Source organism: Oncorhynchus mykiss, chromosome 27 (assembly GCF_057628025.1).
Source record: "Oncorhynchus mykiss isolate SJ-2025 chromosome 27, ASM5762802v1, whole genome shotgun sequence".
NCBI classification, from domain to species: Eukaryota; Metazoa; Chordata; class Actinopteri; order Salmoniformes; family Salmonidae; genus Oncorhynchus; species Oncorhynchus mykiss.
Genome location: NC_143048.1, coordinates 46,513,300 through 46,532,078, shown reverse-complemented (window position 1 = coordinate 46,532,078; position 18,779 = coordinate 46,513,300). Strand labels below are relative to the sequence as shown.

Below are 18,779 nucleotides of genomic sequence, written 5' to 3'. Positions count from 1 at the left end.
CCATGCTCCTCAGGATAGACATAGTGTCTGGGACCATGCTCCTCAGGATAGACATAGTGTCTGGGACCATGCTCCTCAGGATAGACATAGTGTCTGGGACCATGCTCCTCGGGATAGAGAAAAAGTCTGGAGCCATCCTCCTCAGGATTAGATATATAGTCTGGGGCCATCCTCATCAGGATAGATAAAGAATATGGGACCATCCTCCTCAGGATTAGATAGAGAGTCTGGAACCATCCTCCCCAGGATTAGATATGTATTCTGGGGCCATCCTCCTCGGGATTAGATATAGAGACTGGGGCCATCCTCCTCAGGATTACATATATAGTCTGGAGCCATCCTCCTCAGGATTAGATACGTATTCTGGGGCCATCCTCCTCGGGATTAATTATAGAGACTGGGGCCATCCTCCTCAGGATTACATATATAGTCTGGAGCCATCCTCCTCAGGATTAGATATAGAGACTGGGGCCATCCTCCTCAGGATTAGATATGTAGTCTGGAGCCATTCTCCTCAGGATTAGATAAGTATTCTGGGGCCATCCTCCTCAGGATTAGATATAGAGACTGGGGCCATCCTCCTCAGGATTAGATAGAGAATATGGGGCCATCCTCCTCAGGATTAGATATAGAGTCTGGGGCCATCCTCCTCAGGATAGACATAGTGTCTGGGACCATGATCCTCAGGATAGATATAGTCTGGGACCATGCTCCTCAGGATAGAAAAGAGTCTGGGACCATGCTCCTCAGGATATAAAAGAGTCTGGGACCATGCTCCTCAGGATAGAGAAAAGGTCTGGAACCATCCACCCCAGGATAGAGAAAAAGTCTGGAGCCGTCCTCCTCAGGATTAGATATATAGTCTGGGGCCATCCTCCTCAGGATAGATAGAGAATATGGGACCATCCTCCTCAGGATTAGATAGAGAGTTTGGAACCATCCTCCCCAGGATTAGATATAGAGACTGGGGCCATCCTCCTCAGGATTACATATATAGGCCGGAGCCATCCTCCTCAGGATTAGATATGTATTCTGGGGCCATCCTCCTCGGGATTAGATATAGAGACTGGGGCCATCCTCCTCAGGATTACATATATAGTCTGGAGCCATCCTCCTCAGGATTAGATATAGAGACTGGGGCCATCCTCCTCAGGATTACATATGTAGTCTGGAGCCATCCTCCTCAGGATTAGATATGTATTCTGGGGCCATCCTCCTCGGGATTAGATATAGAGACTGGGGCCATCCTCCTCAGGATTAGATAGAGAATATGGGGCCATCCTCCTCAGGATTAGATAGAGAATATGGGGCCATCCTCCTCAGGATTAGATATAGAGACTGGGGCCATCCTCTTCAGGATTAGATATATAGACTGGGGCCATCCTCCTCAGGATTAGATATATAGACTGGGGCCATCCTCCTCAGGATTAGATATATAGACTGGGGCCATCCTCCTCAGGATTAGATATATAGACTGGGGCCATCCTCCTCAGGATTACATATATAGTCTGGAGCCATCCTCCTCAGGATTAGATATAGAGACTGGGGCCATCCTCCTCAGGATTACATATATAGTCTGGAGCCATCCTCCTCAGGATTAGATATGTATTCTGGGGCCATCCTCCTCGGGATTAGATATAGAGACTGGGGCCATCCTCCTCAGGATTAGATAGAGAATATGGGGCCATCCTCCTCAGGATTAGATATAGAGACTGGGGCCATCCTCCTCAGGATTAGATATATAGACTGGGGCCATCCTCCTCAGGATTAGATATATAGACTGGGGCCATCCTCCTCAGGATTAGATATATAGACTGGGGCCATCCTCCTCAGGATCAGATATATAGTCTGGGGCCATCCTCCTCAGGATTAGATATAGAGTCTGAGACAATCCTCTTCAGGGTAGATAGAGAGTTTTGGGGCATCCTCCTCAGGATTAGACATTGAGTCTGGGGCCATCCTCCTCAGGAAAGTAATAGAGTCTGGGGCCATCCTCCTCAGGAAAGATATAGATGGTCTGAGACCATCCTCCTCAGGATTAGATAGAAAATATGGGACCATCTTCCTCAGGATTAGGTATAGATTCTGGGGCCATCCTCATCAGAACTTGATTCGAGTCTGGGGCCATCCTCCTCAGGATAGATTTAAAGTCTGGGGCCATCCTACTCAGGATAGATATAGAGTCTGGGACCATGCTCCTCAGGATAGATATAGAGACTGGAACCATCCACCCCAGGATAGAGAAAGAGTCTGGAGCCATCCTCATAAGGATTAGATATATAGTCTCGAGTCTTCCTCCTCAGGACTAGATATATAGTCTGGGGCCATCCTCCTCAGGATAAATAGAGAATATGGGACCATCCTCCTTAGGATTAGAAAAAAAGGCTGGAATCATCCTCCTCAGGATTAGCTATGTAGTCTGGGGCCATCCTCCTCGGGATTAGATATAGAGTCTGGGGCCATCCTCCTCAGGATTAGATATACAGACTGGGGCCATCCTCCTCAGGATTAGATATATAGTCTGGGGCCATCCTCCTCAGGATTAGATATATAGTCTGGGGCTATCCTCCTCAGGATTAGATATAGAGACTGGGGCCATCCTTCTCATTGTAGATATAGAGTCTTGGGCCATCCTCCTCAGGTTTCGACATATAGTCTGGGGCCATCCTCCTCAGGATTAGATATAGAGACTGGGGCCATCCTCTTCAGGGTAGATAGAGAGTTTTGGGGCATCCTCCTCAGGATTAGATATAGAGTCTGAGACCATCGTGTTCAGGGTAGATAGAGAGTTTTGGGGCATCCTCCTCAGGATTAGATATTGAGTCTGGGGCCATCCTCCTCAGGACAGATAGAGTCTGTGATAATCCTCCTTGGGTTAGATATGAAGTCTGGGACCATCCTCCTCAGGAATAGATATAGAGTCGGGGGCCATCCTCCTCAGGGTAGATATAGAGTCAGGGACCATCCTCCTCAGGAACGATAGATAATATGGGACCATCCTCCTCAGGATTTGATATAGAGTCTGGGAAAATCTTCCTCATGATTAGATATAGAGTCTGGGGCCATCCTCATCAGGAAAGATATAGAGTCTGGGACCATCCTCCTCAGGAAAGATATAGAGTCTGGGACCATCCTCCTCAGGAATAGATATAGAGTCGGGGGCCATCCTCCTCAGGGTAGATATAGAGTCATGGACCATCCTCCTCAGGAACGATAGATAATATGGGACCATCCTCCTCAGGATTTGATATAGAGTCTGGGAAAATCTTCCTCAGGAAAGATATAGAGTCTGGGGCCATCCTCCATGGGGTAGATATATAGTCTGGGACCATCCTCCTCAGGATTAGATATATAGTGTGTGGCCATACTCCTCAGGATCGATAGAGAATATGGGACCATCTTCCTCAGGATTAGGTATAGATTCTGGGGCCATCCTCCTCGGGACTTATTTCGAGTATGGGGCCATCCTCCTCCGGATAGATTTAGAGTCTGGGGCCTTCCTACTCAGGATAGATATAGAGTCTGGGGCCATCCTCCTAAGGATAGATAGAGAGTCTTATACCATCCTCCTCAGGATTAGATAGAGAGCCTGGGACCATCTTCCTCAGGATAGATATAGAATATGGGGCCATCCTCGTCAGGGTAGATTTAGAGTCTGGGACCATCCTCCTCAGGGTAGATAGAGAGTTTGGGACCATCCTCCCCTAGATAGATAGAGAGTCTGGGAACATCCTCCTCAGGATTAGGTAGAGAATATGGGACAATCCTCCTCAGGATAGATATAGAGTCTGGGACCATCATCCTCAGGATAGATAGAGAGTCTGGGAACATCCTCCTCAGGATTAGATATAGAGTCTGGGGCCATCCTCCTCGGAATTAGATATAGAGTCTGGGTCCATCCTCCTCAGGATTAGATAGAGAGCCTGGGGCCTTCCTCCTCAGGATAGATATAGAATCTGGGGCCATCCTCGTCAGGGTAGATTTTGAGTCTGGGACCATCCTCCTCGGGGTAGATAGAGAGTGTAGGACCATCCTCCCCTGGATAGATAGAGAGTCTGGGACCATCCTCCTCCAGTTTAGATATAGAGTCTGGATCCATCCTCAGAGTAGATTGAGAGTCTGGGACCATCTTCCTCAGGATAGACAGAGAATATGGGACCATCCTCCTCAGGATTAGATATAGAGTCTGGGAACATCCTCCTCAGGATAGATATAGAGTCTGGGACCATCCTCCTCAGGAATAGATATAGAGTCTGGGGCCATCCTCATCAGGAATAGATATAGAGTCTGAGGCCATCTTCCTCAGGATAGACAGAGAATATGGGACCATCCTCCTCAGGATTAGATATAGAGTCTTGAACCATCCACCTCAGGATAGAGAAAGAGTCTGGAGCCATCCTCCTCAGGATTAGATATATAGTCTGGGGCCATCCTCCTCATTGCAGATATAGAGTCTTGGGCCATCCTCCTCAGGATTATATATAGAGTCTGGATCCATCCTCCTCAGGATTAGATATACAGTCTGGGGCCATCCTCCTCAGGATTACATATAGAGTCTGGATCCATCCTCCTCAGGATTAGATATACAGTCTGGGGCCATCCTCCTCATTCTAGATATAGAGTCTGGATCCATCCTCCTCAGGATAGATTGAGAGTCTGGGACCATCTTCCTCAGGATAGATGTAGAATCTGGGGCCATCCTCTTCAGGATTAGATAGAGAATATGGGACAATCCTCCTCAGGATAGATATAGAGTCTGGGACCATCATCCTCAGGATTAGATATAAAGTCTGGGGCCATCCTCCTCAAGATTAGATATAGTCTTGAACCATCCTCCTCAGGATAGATAGAGAATATGGGACAATCCTCCTCAGGATTAGATATAGAGTCTGGATCCATCCTCCTCAGGATTAGATATCGAGTCTGGATACATCCTCCTCAGGATAGATTAAGAGTCTGGGACCATCTTCCTCAGGATAGATATAGAATCTGGGGCCATCCTCGTCAGGATAGATAGAGAGTCTGAGACCATCCTCCTCAGGATAGATAGAGATTTTGGGATCATCCTCCTCAGGATAGATATCGAGTCTGGGACCATCCTCCTCAGGATAGATAAAGAGTCTGGGACCATCCTCCTCAGGATTACATATAGAGTCTGGAGCCATCCTCCTCAGGATTAGATATATAGTCTGGGGCCATCCTCCTCATTGTAGATATAGAGTCTGGGGCCATCCTCCTCTGGATTAGATATAGAGTCTCGGACCATCATCCTCAGGAAAGATATAGAGTCTGGGGCCATCCTCCTCATTGTAGATATACAGTCTGGGACCATCCTCCTCAGGTTTAGATATAGAGCCTGTGACCATCTTCCTCAGGATAGATCTAGAGTCTGGGGCCATCCTCCTCAAGATTAGATATAGAGTCTGGGGCCATCCTCCTCAGGATAGATAGAGAATATGGGACCATCCTCCTCAGGATAGAGAAAGAGTCTGGAGCCATCCTCCTCAGAGCACGTTGTTTGTTTGTTCTGTCCCTCTCTCTCTCTCTCTCTCTCTCTCTCTCTCTCTCTCTCTGTAGCTTCCAGGTATGCTGGATAAGGACCCGAGCTAATGGAATTGGGCTGACTTTGTAGTGCGTGTCCCAAATGGTTCATTCATTTAAATGTGCATATTGAAAGACACTGTCAGTAGTGATGTAATTTTGTAAATGTAATGTTGTGATATTGTTTAAAAAACATGTTGCAATGTATATACTTTAGTATGTTTAGTTAATGGAAAATGTAGGTTTGACGAGGTAATTGCTTAATTATTTGGTGTTAATTGTTCTGAGGGGAGGGGCTAGCCCTACAAAAGGAGCCTCTCTTTCAGTTCATGGAGAGGCCATTTAGGATTGAGCTGTGAATGGGGCAGCATTGTTTTTAAGCTGTCCCATAAGGTATATGTTTGATGGCAGTACTGTTGTTTTTGTTCTGGAATCACTTTATAAATAAACACCCTGAAGCACAGAAGAACATTTGCGGCTCCGCCATCTTTTTATTTTGACAGAGGTTAGGTTCTCCAGTATAGCCTTCTGGCCTACTCTACATGACATTGCATCATCCTCAGGAAAGATATAGAGTCAGGGACCATCCTCCTCAGACTATGTAGTCTGGGGCCATCCTCCTCGGGATTAGATATAGAGTCTGGGGCCATCCTCCTCAGGATTAGATATATAGTCTGAGACCATCCTCCTCAGGATAGATAGAGATTTCTGGATCATCCTCCTCAGGATAGATATCGAGTCTGGGACCATCCTCCTCAGGATAGATAAAGAGTCTGGGACCATCCTCCTCAGGATTACATATAGAGTCTGGAGCCATCCTCCTCAGGATTAGATATATAGTCTGGGGCCATCCTCCTCATTGTAGATATAGAGTCTGGGGCCATCCTCCTCTGGATTAGATATAGAGTCTCGGACCATCATCCTCAGGAAAGATATAGAGTCTGGAGCCATCCTCCTCAGGGTAGATATAGAGTCTCAGACCATCATCCTCAGGAAAGATATAGAGTCTGGGGCCATCCTCCTCATTGTAGATATACAGTCTGGGACCATCCTCCTCAGGTTTAGATATAGAGCCTGTGACCATCTTCCTCAGGATAGATCTAGAGTCTGGGGCCATCCTCCTCAAGATTAGATATAGAGTCTGGGGCCATCCTCCTCAGGATAGATAGAGAATATGGGACCATCCTCCTCAGGATAGAGAAAGAGTCTGGAGCCATCCTCCTCAGAGCACGTTGTTTGTTTGTTCTGTCCCTCTCTCTCTCTCTCTCTCTCTCTCTCTCTCTCTCTCTCTGTAGCTTCCAGGTATGCTGGATAAGGACCCGAGCTAATGGAATTGGGCTGACTTTGTAGTGCGTGTCCCAAATGGTTCATTCATTTAAATGTGCATATTGAAAGACACTGTCAGTAGTGATGTAATTTTGTAAATGTAATGTTGTGATATTGTTTAAAAAACATGTTGCAATGTATATACTTTAGTATGTTTAGTTAATGGAAAATGTAGGTTTGACGAGGTAATTGCTTAATTATTTGGTGTTAATTGTTCTGAGGGGAGGGGCTAGCCCTACAAAAGGAGCCTCTCTTTCAGTTCATGGAGAGGCCATTTAGGATTGAGCTGTGAATGGGGCAGCATTGTTTTTAAGCTGTCCCATAAGGTATATGTTTGATGGCAGTACTGTTGTTTTTGTTCTGGAATCACTTTATAAATAAACACCCTGAAGCACAGAAGAACATTTGCGGCTCCGCCATCTTTTTATTTTGACAGAGGTTAGGTTCTCCAGTATAGCCTTCTGGCCTACTCTACATGACATTGCATCATCCTCAGGAAAGATATAGAGTCAGGGACCATCCTCCTCAGGAATAGATATAGAGTCTGGGGCCATCCTCCTCAGGAATAGATATAGAGTCTGAGGCCATCCTCCTCAGGATAGATATAGAGTCAGGGCTCATCCTCCTCAGGAATAGATATAGAGTCTGGGACCATCCTCCTCAGGAATAGATATAGAGTCTGGGGCCATCCTCCTCAGGAATAGATATAGAGTCTGGGACCATCATCCTCAGGAATAGATATAGAGTCTGGGACCATCATCCTCAGGAATAGATATAGAGTCTGAGGCCATCCTCCTCAGGATAGATATAGAGTCTGGGACCATCATCCTCAGGAAGAGATATAGTCTGGAACCATCCTCTTCAGGGTCGATAGAGTCTTGGTCCTTCATCCTCAGGATAGATATAGAGTCTGGGCTCATCCTCCTCAGGGCAGATAGAGAGTCTGGAACCATCCTCTTCAGGGTCGATAGAGTCTTGGTCCTTCATCCTCAGGATAGATATGTTGTCTGGGACCATCCACCTCTGGAGTCTCATAGATATTTAATAATGTGTTAAGCACTTTTACAGACAGACATGGTTGATAGGAAAGACTTCCTCATTATTCAAGTGTGTTTTGTTGGAACTTATCAGGTGTGCTGAAATGATACCGTAAGAGAATGTTGTTATGTTCCTTTTTTGATAAGACGCATCGTCAAACCGGAAACTCCAAAGACATAAATGAAGGAAAAGGACAACGAGACGATGATGTCATTTTGGTTTTTATTTTAATTAGTACTTTTCTTTATTATTAACATTTTATTTTTTTATATATTTTATTTTTTTACAGTGGCATAGTTTTGAAAAATTGATATTTAATACTGAAAAAAAGCAAACCTCACTCTCACCCCCCCCGCCGTCCCACCCGCCCCACCCCTCCCCCACCTTTAATATGCAACGAAATTACAGCAATTTAAACTTTATACAAAAAAATTAGTCAGTTTTATTTATAGCATCAAATTGAACTAACAAAAGAACATGAATTATGAATATTGGCAATGTGTTTCAACGTGTCTTCGATAGAGTGGCAATGTACAGTAGGGGGAAGATGTCTGGGTCACCAAAGCCTTGATAACATGTTATTACAACTTGTTTGCAGCAAACTCAAAGGCCATAACGGTGATCGTTGTTTTTTAATGACAGAAGTTTCTTCATTAACTACCTTTTATATTTTTTTTTTGTTACAAAATGGAGAAAAAAAAAATTAAACTTCAGACAACTACTTTTGTAATAATATTAATATCAATTCATATAGTATAATATTACCAATAATATCAATTAATAATAATAATAATAATAAATACTCTATCAACCAGAGTCAATCCCATTACAATTCATGTTCAAGAGAATTCCTCAATTCATGAAACCATGTCAAAATGACTGCAACTGATATGAAATGAAAACCTTTAAATAACAAGACTTTTATTTTTCTATTTTTACCAAAAATGTAATACTTACACATTATATACATGCCTTGTGGTGAAACAAAATGCTTGTTCTTCATCAAACAAATGACAAATAAGAACAAAAACAAATTCAAGAGACTTCTGGAATACTTTTAAATAGATATATTGTCTAATATACACATTTTCAATGTTTTAATTGTTCTCAAAATCCAACAATATTGCCCAGCAGCAATCATCACATTAGCAAAGTCATATACAGCAATATTCACAAGGGAGCGTTAGATCAATAAAGTAGCATGGGCTCTGTCCCAAATGGCACCCTATTCCCTTCATAGTGCACTACTTTGTTCAGAACCAAATGGCACCCTATTCCCTTCATAGTGCACTACTTTGTTCAGAACCAAATGGCACCCTATTCCCTTCATAGTGCACTACTTTGTTCAGAACCAAATGGCACCCTATTCCCTTCATAGTGCACTACTTTGTTCAGAACCAAATGGCACCCTATTCCCTTCATAGTGCACTACTTTCGACCAAAAAAACAACCAAAACAACCCCATATGGACCCTGGTCAAAAGTAGTGCACTGTAAACGGAATAATCCCATGTTGTGATGCTACCCCCCCCCCCCCCCCCCCCCCCCCCATATCAACCTCTTTTTTGTTCCCAGAACTCGTAGGATTTGGTTCTTCCAGTCTTTCAGAGAGATAGAACTCTGACCAGTAGTTGTTCATAGTAATGAAAATGAGGTTCAGACATTTTAAGTAAAGTTAGTGTCTCAGATACTTTTCGGACCCTACCGGGATTCAACGTGACCGCGGGAAGTGTGGCTTTTAACTAAGCTGGAAAAGGGTTCTACTGATCTAACATATGGAATTGTTTCGAGGGTCATACTGTGGATTATAGATATATATATATATATATTTGGAATTTTAGAACCCCTTTAGGTATATATATATATATATATATATATATATATATATATATTTAAAAAAAACAAGATTAAAGATTGAATTTGTCCTTTACTACCGTAGCCCATAGAAAAGCAATGAATAACACATTCATAAATGGCATTAATAAAAACAGTCCAAAAAATGTATCATGAGGAATAAGGTTGTCTGTCCTATATCGAGGAGACTTAAGAAAGTTCTGGAAATATTATTATTATTTTTTTTATTTTTTTTTGACATATTTATCTCCTTATATTTGTTGGCACTTAACAACCTCCGTACTAGCATTCAGTTGTTACCTTTTCAGACGAGCAGAACGGAGTTAGCAGGCCCAACCGTTCGGACACTAAAGACATTTTTTTTTTTTTGTTGCGCGAAGAAACCCATTTTTTTTCGGGAATGTCTCCCGGTCTGACAGAAAACGCTGTAGCTCTGCCTTGATTCCCCATTGAGCCCGACATCTGCAGCGTTTACTGTGAATAAGATTTTCGGGTCGAACGGCCCTTGACAACCCGCAGCCATATTGAATCCCGAATCTCCAATCATCGGTCTGAAAACATCAGTGAATTTAGACTCGTATTGAATCCTGAGATAATGAATTGCTTGGTGCAGAAGTATTTCTCTGTTTGTCTGAGACTTTGTGCTTTTATTATACTTTTGATTCTCTCTGTGGTTTCTTTCTACATGAGATGAGACTATGGCCTATACTAATATACAAATAAAGCTAAAAGAGGATAACATATCATCATATAATATCCACATTCAAACATAAACAATCATACGGATTGTGCTTCATTTTTTAATTTTTTATTAAACTTTTTTTTTTATTTATATATTTTTTTTATGTTTTTTTTTTGTGTGTGTCAGAACTATTCAGTTTATTGTACTTCCATCGTTTTCCACAACATGAGAGCCTAATTGTGTGCCTCTCATACCCAATACCATCTTAACAGTTGCAATAAAGCCCCATCACATTGATACATTTCACATATTCTTCTCTGAAAGCATAATTATCGGCATAGCCAATGTTTTCCGGAGTCAGATGAAGCACATTTCTTTGCGCTTCCTGATGGAAATATCTGCAAAAGGTATATATAACAGGGATGGTGAGGGGAGTAAGGGACACAAAATCCCCCCCCCCTCCAAAAAAAAAAAAAGACTAAAAATTGGGAGATTGAAAACGGTCTGTATATTTAGAAAATGTCAAATAAAACATAACAACCTGGATGAAACAGGATCTGCTCTTTTTAAAACACTGAGTACAAGTAGCGGAGTACATTTGCAGTAAAAACAAAGGCGACGTTTTTATCGATTTGCTTGTTAAAACCGACCAGTAAAACCAAACTTGAGCTTTCTCTTTGGGGAGAGAGGAGTGGAGGGGACAAAGAACTGGTTCCTGCCCCAGCAGCACTGAGCCAACTGCAGACTGTGTTGGTCGACTGGCAGAGATGGACCGGACAGAGGGCAATTCTGGCAAATGCCAGTGGGCCAGAATTTGAAAAAAAAAATTGGCTTAATAGTGGGTGCCTCAAGGAAACAAATGGGCTGATGTGTTTGAAATGCCCGGGCCGATATCTGGTCCTAGTCCGCCCCTGCCTCTGGTGAAAGAAACAAATCAAACGGAAAGAACAGAGGTGGAAACATCAAGGAGAAGAGACAGAACTAAATGGAAAGAACAGCTCTAAATGAAGTACTCTTTTTTCTCCTCTGCTGCGTGGTTCCCCTCTGCGTTGATGATGGCTGTGTCTGCGTCAGGGGCATCCTCGGATCCTTTAGCCTCGTGTGTTAGGTACGTCCCTGTTCACACACACACACATTCACACACCCACAGACACACACACCCACAGACACACACAACCCCACACACCCACAGACACACAAACAGACACAAACACCCACCCACACACACCCACAGACACATCCACAGACACACCCACAGACACAAACACACACCCACACACACCGACACGCCCACAGACACATCCACAGACACACACCCACAGATACATCCACAGACACACACACACCCACAGACACAGCCACAGACACACAGATGTTTGGGTCATGTTTTCTATGTTTCTAGCATTTTATCTTCATTGAAAACTGTTTAAAGATTATTTACAGTATGTGGACATTTTTGACAATTTATTGAAGATGTTCACATAATTTTACTAAAATATTGTGGGATTTTAGGAGATGTAAATTACGTCCTTACCTTTATGCCTAGCCAGATACCGCCCTAGAGCTATGATCAAACACAAGGTGATGAACACAACCACAGCCACAACACCTCCAATTAATGCATGGTCAGGGTCCTGCTGTCCTGGTGCATTGGGATCTGGAGAGAGAGAGGGAGAGAGATGTAGAGAGAGAGAGGTAGAGAGAGAGAGGTAGACAGAGAGAGAGCGCGAGAGAGGTAGAGAGAGAAAGAGAGAGGAGGAGGGGAAGAAAGGGGAGAGATAAGGAGAGGGATAGAGATGGAAAAAGGAGGGAGAGAAGAATGGGAAGAGGAGAGGTAGAGCAAGAGGAGGAGGGGAATAGGAGAGACAACAGGTGAGTTTCATGCAGTGGGTCATCAATAGAAACAATGAAAACATCCAAGTGTTTCTGAAACACTGTTTCCTGCAGCTGCAGTCGGTGGGTCGGTAAAGAGGAACCAATGAAAACATCAAAGTGTTTCTTATTAAACAACATGAACAAAACTGTCATAGCAAAAACAATCTTCCAGGATAGATTCTTCTTCTTGAATTATTCAGCAGCAGCACTTTTAACAAGGTTGAGTTTGGGCCTGAAAAAAAAAAAACAGGACATTGTGTGAGGGAGGAATTCAACTTTGTATACGTCCCCAAAAGGCCTGTTCCTTATCAAATCCACTACATCTGAAAAGCAGTGAACTATAGAGGATAGGATTCCATTTGGGATTTGATCCTAATCTATCAGCGGTCGGCCTACTGTAGCTGTTAGCTATGCCTGCTATCCCAACGCAGCCGTAACAGGCCCAAACCACTGTCCCTGTCTCGCTCAGAATCTGAAGGTCTTTGGTACAGTCTGAAATGGCTTCGGTTTAACCTGAGGCTGACTGGGGGAGGGGGGGGGGGGGGGGCAGAGGGCATCCTGAAACCGGTTTACCACCCTACCTGAGCTGGGCCCCCCCTGTCGCTGTGTGTGTGTGTGTCCTGCTGTAAACTGTGAGCGGTCGGTCTGACATGACTTTATGTGCTACTTCTGTGCTCTGCTCTCATTAGCTCATGGTGATGAATGGCAGAGCCCGCTGCTCAGCTACGCAAAGTCACCCTGAGAGAGAGGGAGAGAGGGAGAGAGAGAGAGAGAGAGAGAGAGAGAGAACGAGAGAGCGAGAGGGTAAGAGAGATGGGAAGAGCGAGAGAGAAAGAGACGGTAAAGGAGAGGGAGAGAGAGAGCGAGGGTAAGAGTAAAGGGAGAGGGGTGAGAGAGAGCAAAGGGGAGATAGAGAAAGAGAGGGTAAGGGAGAGGGGGAGATAGAGAAAGAGAGGGTAAGGGAGAGGGGGAGATAGAGAGAGGGGGAGAGGGAGGGGTGTTGGGTATTCCTAGTTCTGTTCCACCTAGTACATTCGTCATTATTAACACCTAGAAATATAACTTGTGTTTTTACCCGCCAAGTTTTATATGGAAAACCACACAATCTCCATATGGATGTAATTCTATGCAAGACGTACTGTATAATTCATCATCTTGATCTGGATTCACACAGAATGGGGCCACCATGATGGAACCACCAGCCTAACTCATTGACTGCCTCCCAAGTGGTACCCTATTTCCCTATTATCATATCCCCCTATTAATCTATTCCCCTATTAATCTATTCCCCTATTAATCTATTCCCCTATTAATCTATTCCCCTATTAATATATCCCCCTATTAATCTATTCCCCTATTAATCTATCCCCCTATTAATCTATTCCCCTATTAATCTATTCCCCTATTAATCTATTCCCCTATTAATCTATTTCGCCTATTAATCTATTCCCCTATTAATATATTCCCCTATTCTCATATTCCCCTATTAATCTATTCCCCTATTAATCTATTCCCCTATTATCATATTCCCCTATTAATCTATTGCCCTAATCCCATATCATTTTATTCCCCTATTCCCCTATTATCCCATTCCCCTATTCCCCAATTATCCCATTCCCCTATTCTCATATCCCCTATTATCTTATTCCCCTATTATCCCATTCCCATATTCCCCTAATCCCATATTCTCCTATTTCCCTAATATCCCATTCCACTATTCTCCTATTCCCCTAATCCCACATTCTCCTATTCCCCTATTATCCTATTCCCATATTATCCCATTCCCCTATTCTCATATTATCCTATTTCCCTATTATCCCATTCCCCTATTCCCCTAATCCCATATTCTCCTTTTCCCCTAATCCCATATTCTCCTATTCCCCTAATCCCATATTCTCCTATTCCCCTAATCCCATATTCTCCTATCCCATATTCCCCTGATCCCATATTCCCCTATTCTCCTATTCCTCTAATCCCATATTCTCCTATCCCCCTATTCCCCAAATCCCATATTCCCCTGATCCCATATTCCCCTAATCCCATATTCTCCTATTCCCCTAATCCCATATTCTCCTATCCCCCTATTCCCAAAATCCCATATTCCCCTGATCCCATATTCCCCTAATCCCATATTCTCCTATTCCCCTAATCCCATATTCTCCTATCCCCCTATTCCACAAATCCCCTATTCCCTTGATCCCATATTCCCCTGATCCCATATTCCCCTAGTCCCCTATTCCCCTATTAATCTATTCCCCTATTATCCTAGTCACCTATTATCCTAGTCCCCTATTATCCTAGTCACCTATTATCCTAGTCCCCTATTATCCTAGTCACCTATTATCCTATTATTCTAGTCCCCTATTATCCTAGTCACCTATTATCCTAGTCCCCTATTATCCTAGTCACCTATTATCCTAGTCCCCTATTATCCTAGTCCCCTATTATCCTAGTCACCTATTATCCTAGTCCCCTATTATCCTAGTCCCCTATTATCCTAGTCCCCTATTATCCTAGTCACCTATTATCCTAGTCACCTATTATCCTAGTCCCCTATTATCCTAGTCACTTAAAATCCTATTATCCTAGTCCCTATTATCCTAGTCACCTATTATCCTAGTCCCCTATTATCCTAGTCACCTATTGCTCTATTATCCTATTTTCTTCATGAATTACACTGAGTGTACAAAACATTAGGAACACCTACTTAATATAGAGTTTTTGGCCTCAGAAATGCCTCAAATCGTTGGGCACGGACTCTACAAGGTGTGGAAAAGCGTTCCACAGGGATGCTGGCCCCATGTTGACTCTACAAGGTGTTGAAAGCGTTCCACAGGGATGCTGGCCCCATGTTGACTCTACAAGGTGTTGAAAGCGTTCCACAGGGATGCTGGCCCATGTTGACTCCAATGCTTCCCACAGTTGTGTCAAGTAGGCTGGATGTCCTTTGGGTGGTGGACCATTCTTGATACACATGGGGAAACTGTTGAGTGTGAAAAACCCAGCAGCGTTGCAGTTCTTAACACAAACCAGTGGCACCTCGGACCTCTTGTAGAGTCCACAACCCCGCTCAAATGCACTTACACCCTCTGAGTGGCACACATACACAATCCATGTCTCAATTGTCTCAAGGTTTAAAAATCCTTCTTTAACCAGGTCTCCTCCCATTAATCTACACTGAATGAAGTGGATTTAACAAGTGACATCAATAAGGGATCGTAGCTTTCACCTGGATTCACCTGATCAGTCCGTGTCCTTGAAAGAGTTCCTAATGTTTTGTACAGTCAGTGTCTATAGGGTGCCATTTGGGACAAACCCCAGGGATGCGGTCTAGTGTGTTAAACCTGTCTGTCTCTCTGTCAGGAACAGGAAGTGTTTGGTAGAGTGTGTTTATTGTTTGTTGTGCGTCATTGCCAAAAGCACAACAAAGGACAACAATAAAAACTACGGCTGAATCTCAAATGAGATCGTGTTCCCTACGTAGTGCACTACTTTGGACCAGGGTCCACAGGGCTCTGGTCCAAAGTAGTGCACTATATAGTGAACAGGGCGCCATTTGGGAGGCAGGCTAACGTGACCTCAGATTGCTGCACACGTGGATTCTCTTCCTTCTCCATGAAGAGCGACAAGGTTAGGGCGACAATATAAATATTTAAACAGAAATTTACACACATTACAGAGGCACAGACATAAATTGAGAGAGAGGTGTCTGAGTTCATTAAACTATCATGTCTGAATCCCAAATGGGACACCCTATTCCCTATAGGCCCTGGTGGAAAATTAGTGCACTTTAAAGGAAACAGGGTACCATTTGGAACGCGGGGCAAATGTGTTGAAGTGAGGAGGTAGCCTAGCTAGAGAAATGTATATTTCCAGGGGACACGTTCTCTTATGACATCACAAGGTTGGTGTACTTGGCTTAATAAACCACACAAAAATAAGGTAGGCTCCTCCCCTTGTAGGTTGTTCTGGCTAAAACCAATTTTACATAGTTCACTTTATATTCTTAAAGACCATAGACCGGACCTGGTAGAGAAAGGCAACACACACAGTTCATTCGTAAAAGTATTCAGACCCCTTGACTTTTTCTACATTTTGTTGCGTTACAGCTTTTATTGTAAAATGGATTCAATTGTTGTATTTCATCATCAATCTAAACACAATAACCCATAATGACAGCAGAGCCCTGTTTGGGACGGGTTTTTAGAAATTTTTTAGAAATAAAAAACTGAAATATCACATTTACATAAGTATTCAGAAACTTTACTCAGTACTTTGTTGAAGCACCTTTGGCAGTGATCACAGCCTCGAGACTTATTGGGTGTGACGCTACAAGCTTGGCACACCTGTATTTGAGGAGTTTCTCACATTCTTCTCTGCAGATCCTCTCAAGCTCTGCCAGGTTCTATGGGGAGCGTCGCAGCACAGCTATTTTCAGGTCTCTCCAGAGATGTTTGATCGGGTTCAGGTCCGGGCACTAGCCGGGCCACTCAAGGACATTCATAGACTTGTCCCGAAGCCACCTCTACACTGTCTTGGCTGTGTGCTTTGGGTCGTTGTCATGTTGGAAGGTGAACCTTCGCCTCAGTCTGAGGTCCTGAGCGCTCTGGAGCAGGTTTTCATTAAGGATCTCTCTGTACTTTGCTCCGTTCATCTTTGCCCCGATCCTCACTAGTCTCCCAGTCCTTGCCGCTGAAAAACATCCCCACAGCATGATGCTGCCACTACCATGCTTCACCGTAGGGATTGTGCCAGGTTTCCTCCAGATGTGACGCTTGGCATTCAGGCCAAAGAGTTCAATCTTGGTTTCATCCGACCAGTGAATCTTGTTTCTCATGGTCTGAGAGTCTTTAGGTGCCATTAGGCAAACTCCAAGCAGGCTATCATGTGCCTTTTACCGAGGAGTGGCTTCCATCTGGCCACTCTACCATCAAGGCCTGATTGGGGGAGTGCTGTTGAGATGGATGCCCTTCTGGAAAGTTCTAGGAGAGGGGGTGACCTCGACAATTTATTGTTAAAACGAGAGTCTGCCTGGATCTTTAATTTAAAAACCCTTGCTCCCTTCGGTCTCAACTTAGACTTTGATCTGAAGACATTCTTGTGATTTTGTAAATGTTTGTTGGCCTACGTAGCCATACACTATCCATTTATGTTTTTTTGTTTGCTATTTTAAAATATGAGAATTAACCAATGATATCAGGCCACACCCTGCCATGATTACAGACACTTGTGTGTGTGTGTCCTTTGACACTATATAAACTAATCACCCCACAGTGTTTGTCATTATACCCTGATGAAGACCGCTTGTCTGTCGAAACGTTGGATATTAACTTATTCAATTATTGCATCTGAGCTCCTAGAGTGTGCCGCTCTCCTTTAATTTCTTTCTGGAAGGTTCTCCCATGTACACAGAGGAATTCTGGAGTTCTGTCAGAGTGACCATCGGATTCTTGGTCACCATCATGACCAAGGCCGTTTTCCCCTCGGTTTCTCAGTTTGGCCGGGCGGCCAGCTCTAGGAAAAGTCTTTGTGGTTCCAAATTTCTTCCACTTAAGAATGATGGAGGACACTGTGTTCTTGGGGATCTTCAATGCTGCAGAAATGTTTTGGTATCCTTCCCCAGATCTGTGCCTCGACACAATCCTGTCTCGGCGCTCTGGGGACTATTCTATCGACCTCACGTCTTGGTTTTTGCTCTGACGTACACTGTCAACTGTGGGACCTTATATAGACAGTTGTGTGCCTTTCCAAATCATGTCCAATCATATTGAATTTACCACAGGTGGGCTCCAATCAAGTTGTAGAAACATCTCAAGGATGATCAATTGAAACAGGATGCACCTGAGCTCAATTTAGAGTCTCATAGTAAAGGGTCTGAATACTTATGTAAATAAGGTTTTTTTTTTTTTTTAATTTAACTTAAAATTTTCTAAAAACCTGTTTTCGATTTGTCGTCATGGGGTACAGTGTGTAGATTACTGAGGATTTTTATTTATTTAATCTATTTCAGAATAAGGCTTTAACGTAACAAAATGTGGAAACAGTCAAGGGGTCTGAATACTTCCCAGAAGGCCCTGTATCTACACGCCATCCCAAACAGCGCTCTGCTGAAATGTATATAGGGAATAGGGCTGTAGTATTAAGTAGTGCACTATATACGGAATAGGGCTGTAGTATAATGTTGTGCACTATATGGAGAATAGAGTGCCATTTGGAATGCAAACACAGAGACTCGCTGGGGTAGAAACCAATCAATGACTGAACTCTCCCACTAAACAGCCAATTAGGTGCTCCATTAAACGATTAAGACACCAGCCACGGCCGGCCCGGTCGGCCCCGCTCATTGGGCAGGATTAGAATTTTCTGAGCTAAACTGACCAAGACGCACCTCCAACAACACATAACACCTCACATAATTCTACCCCCAAAACAATGACAATTTCTCTCAACCAGTGGCATGAGGG

General features: G+C 43.6%; 1 protein-coding gene across 5 annotated transcripts in view; it reads right to left on the bottom strand.

Moving 5' to 3' along the window:
* Positions 1–10,068: 10,068 nt before the first annotated feature.
* Positions 10,069–18,779, bottom strand: part of cadm2b (cell adhesion molecule 2b) — a 520,268-nt gene continuing 511,557 nt past the window's right edge. For all 5 annotated transcript variants that reach the window (XM_036965372.2, XM_036965373.2, XM_090224114.1 and 2 more), the window contains 2 exons: positions 11,975–12,097; positions 10,069–11,556 (listed from right to left, as the gene is read on the bottom strand). In XM_036965372.2, coding sequence (XP_036821267.1) covers positions 11,441–11,556; positions 11,975–12,097 — 239 coding nt within the window. In that variant the 3' untranslated portion in view covers positions 10,069–11,440. The remainder of the gene's footprint in view (positions 11,557–11,974; positions 12,098–18,779) is intronic.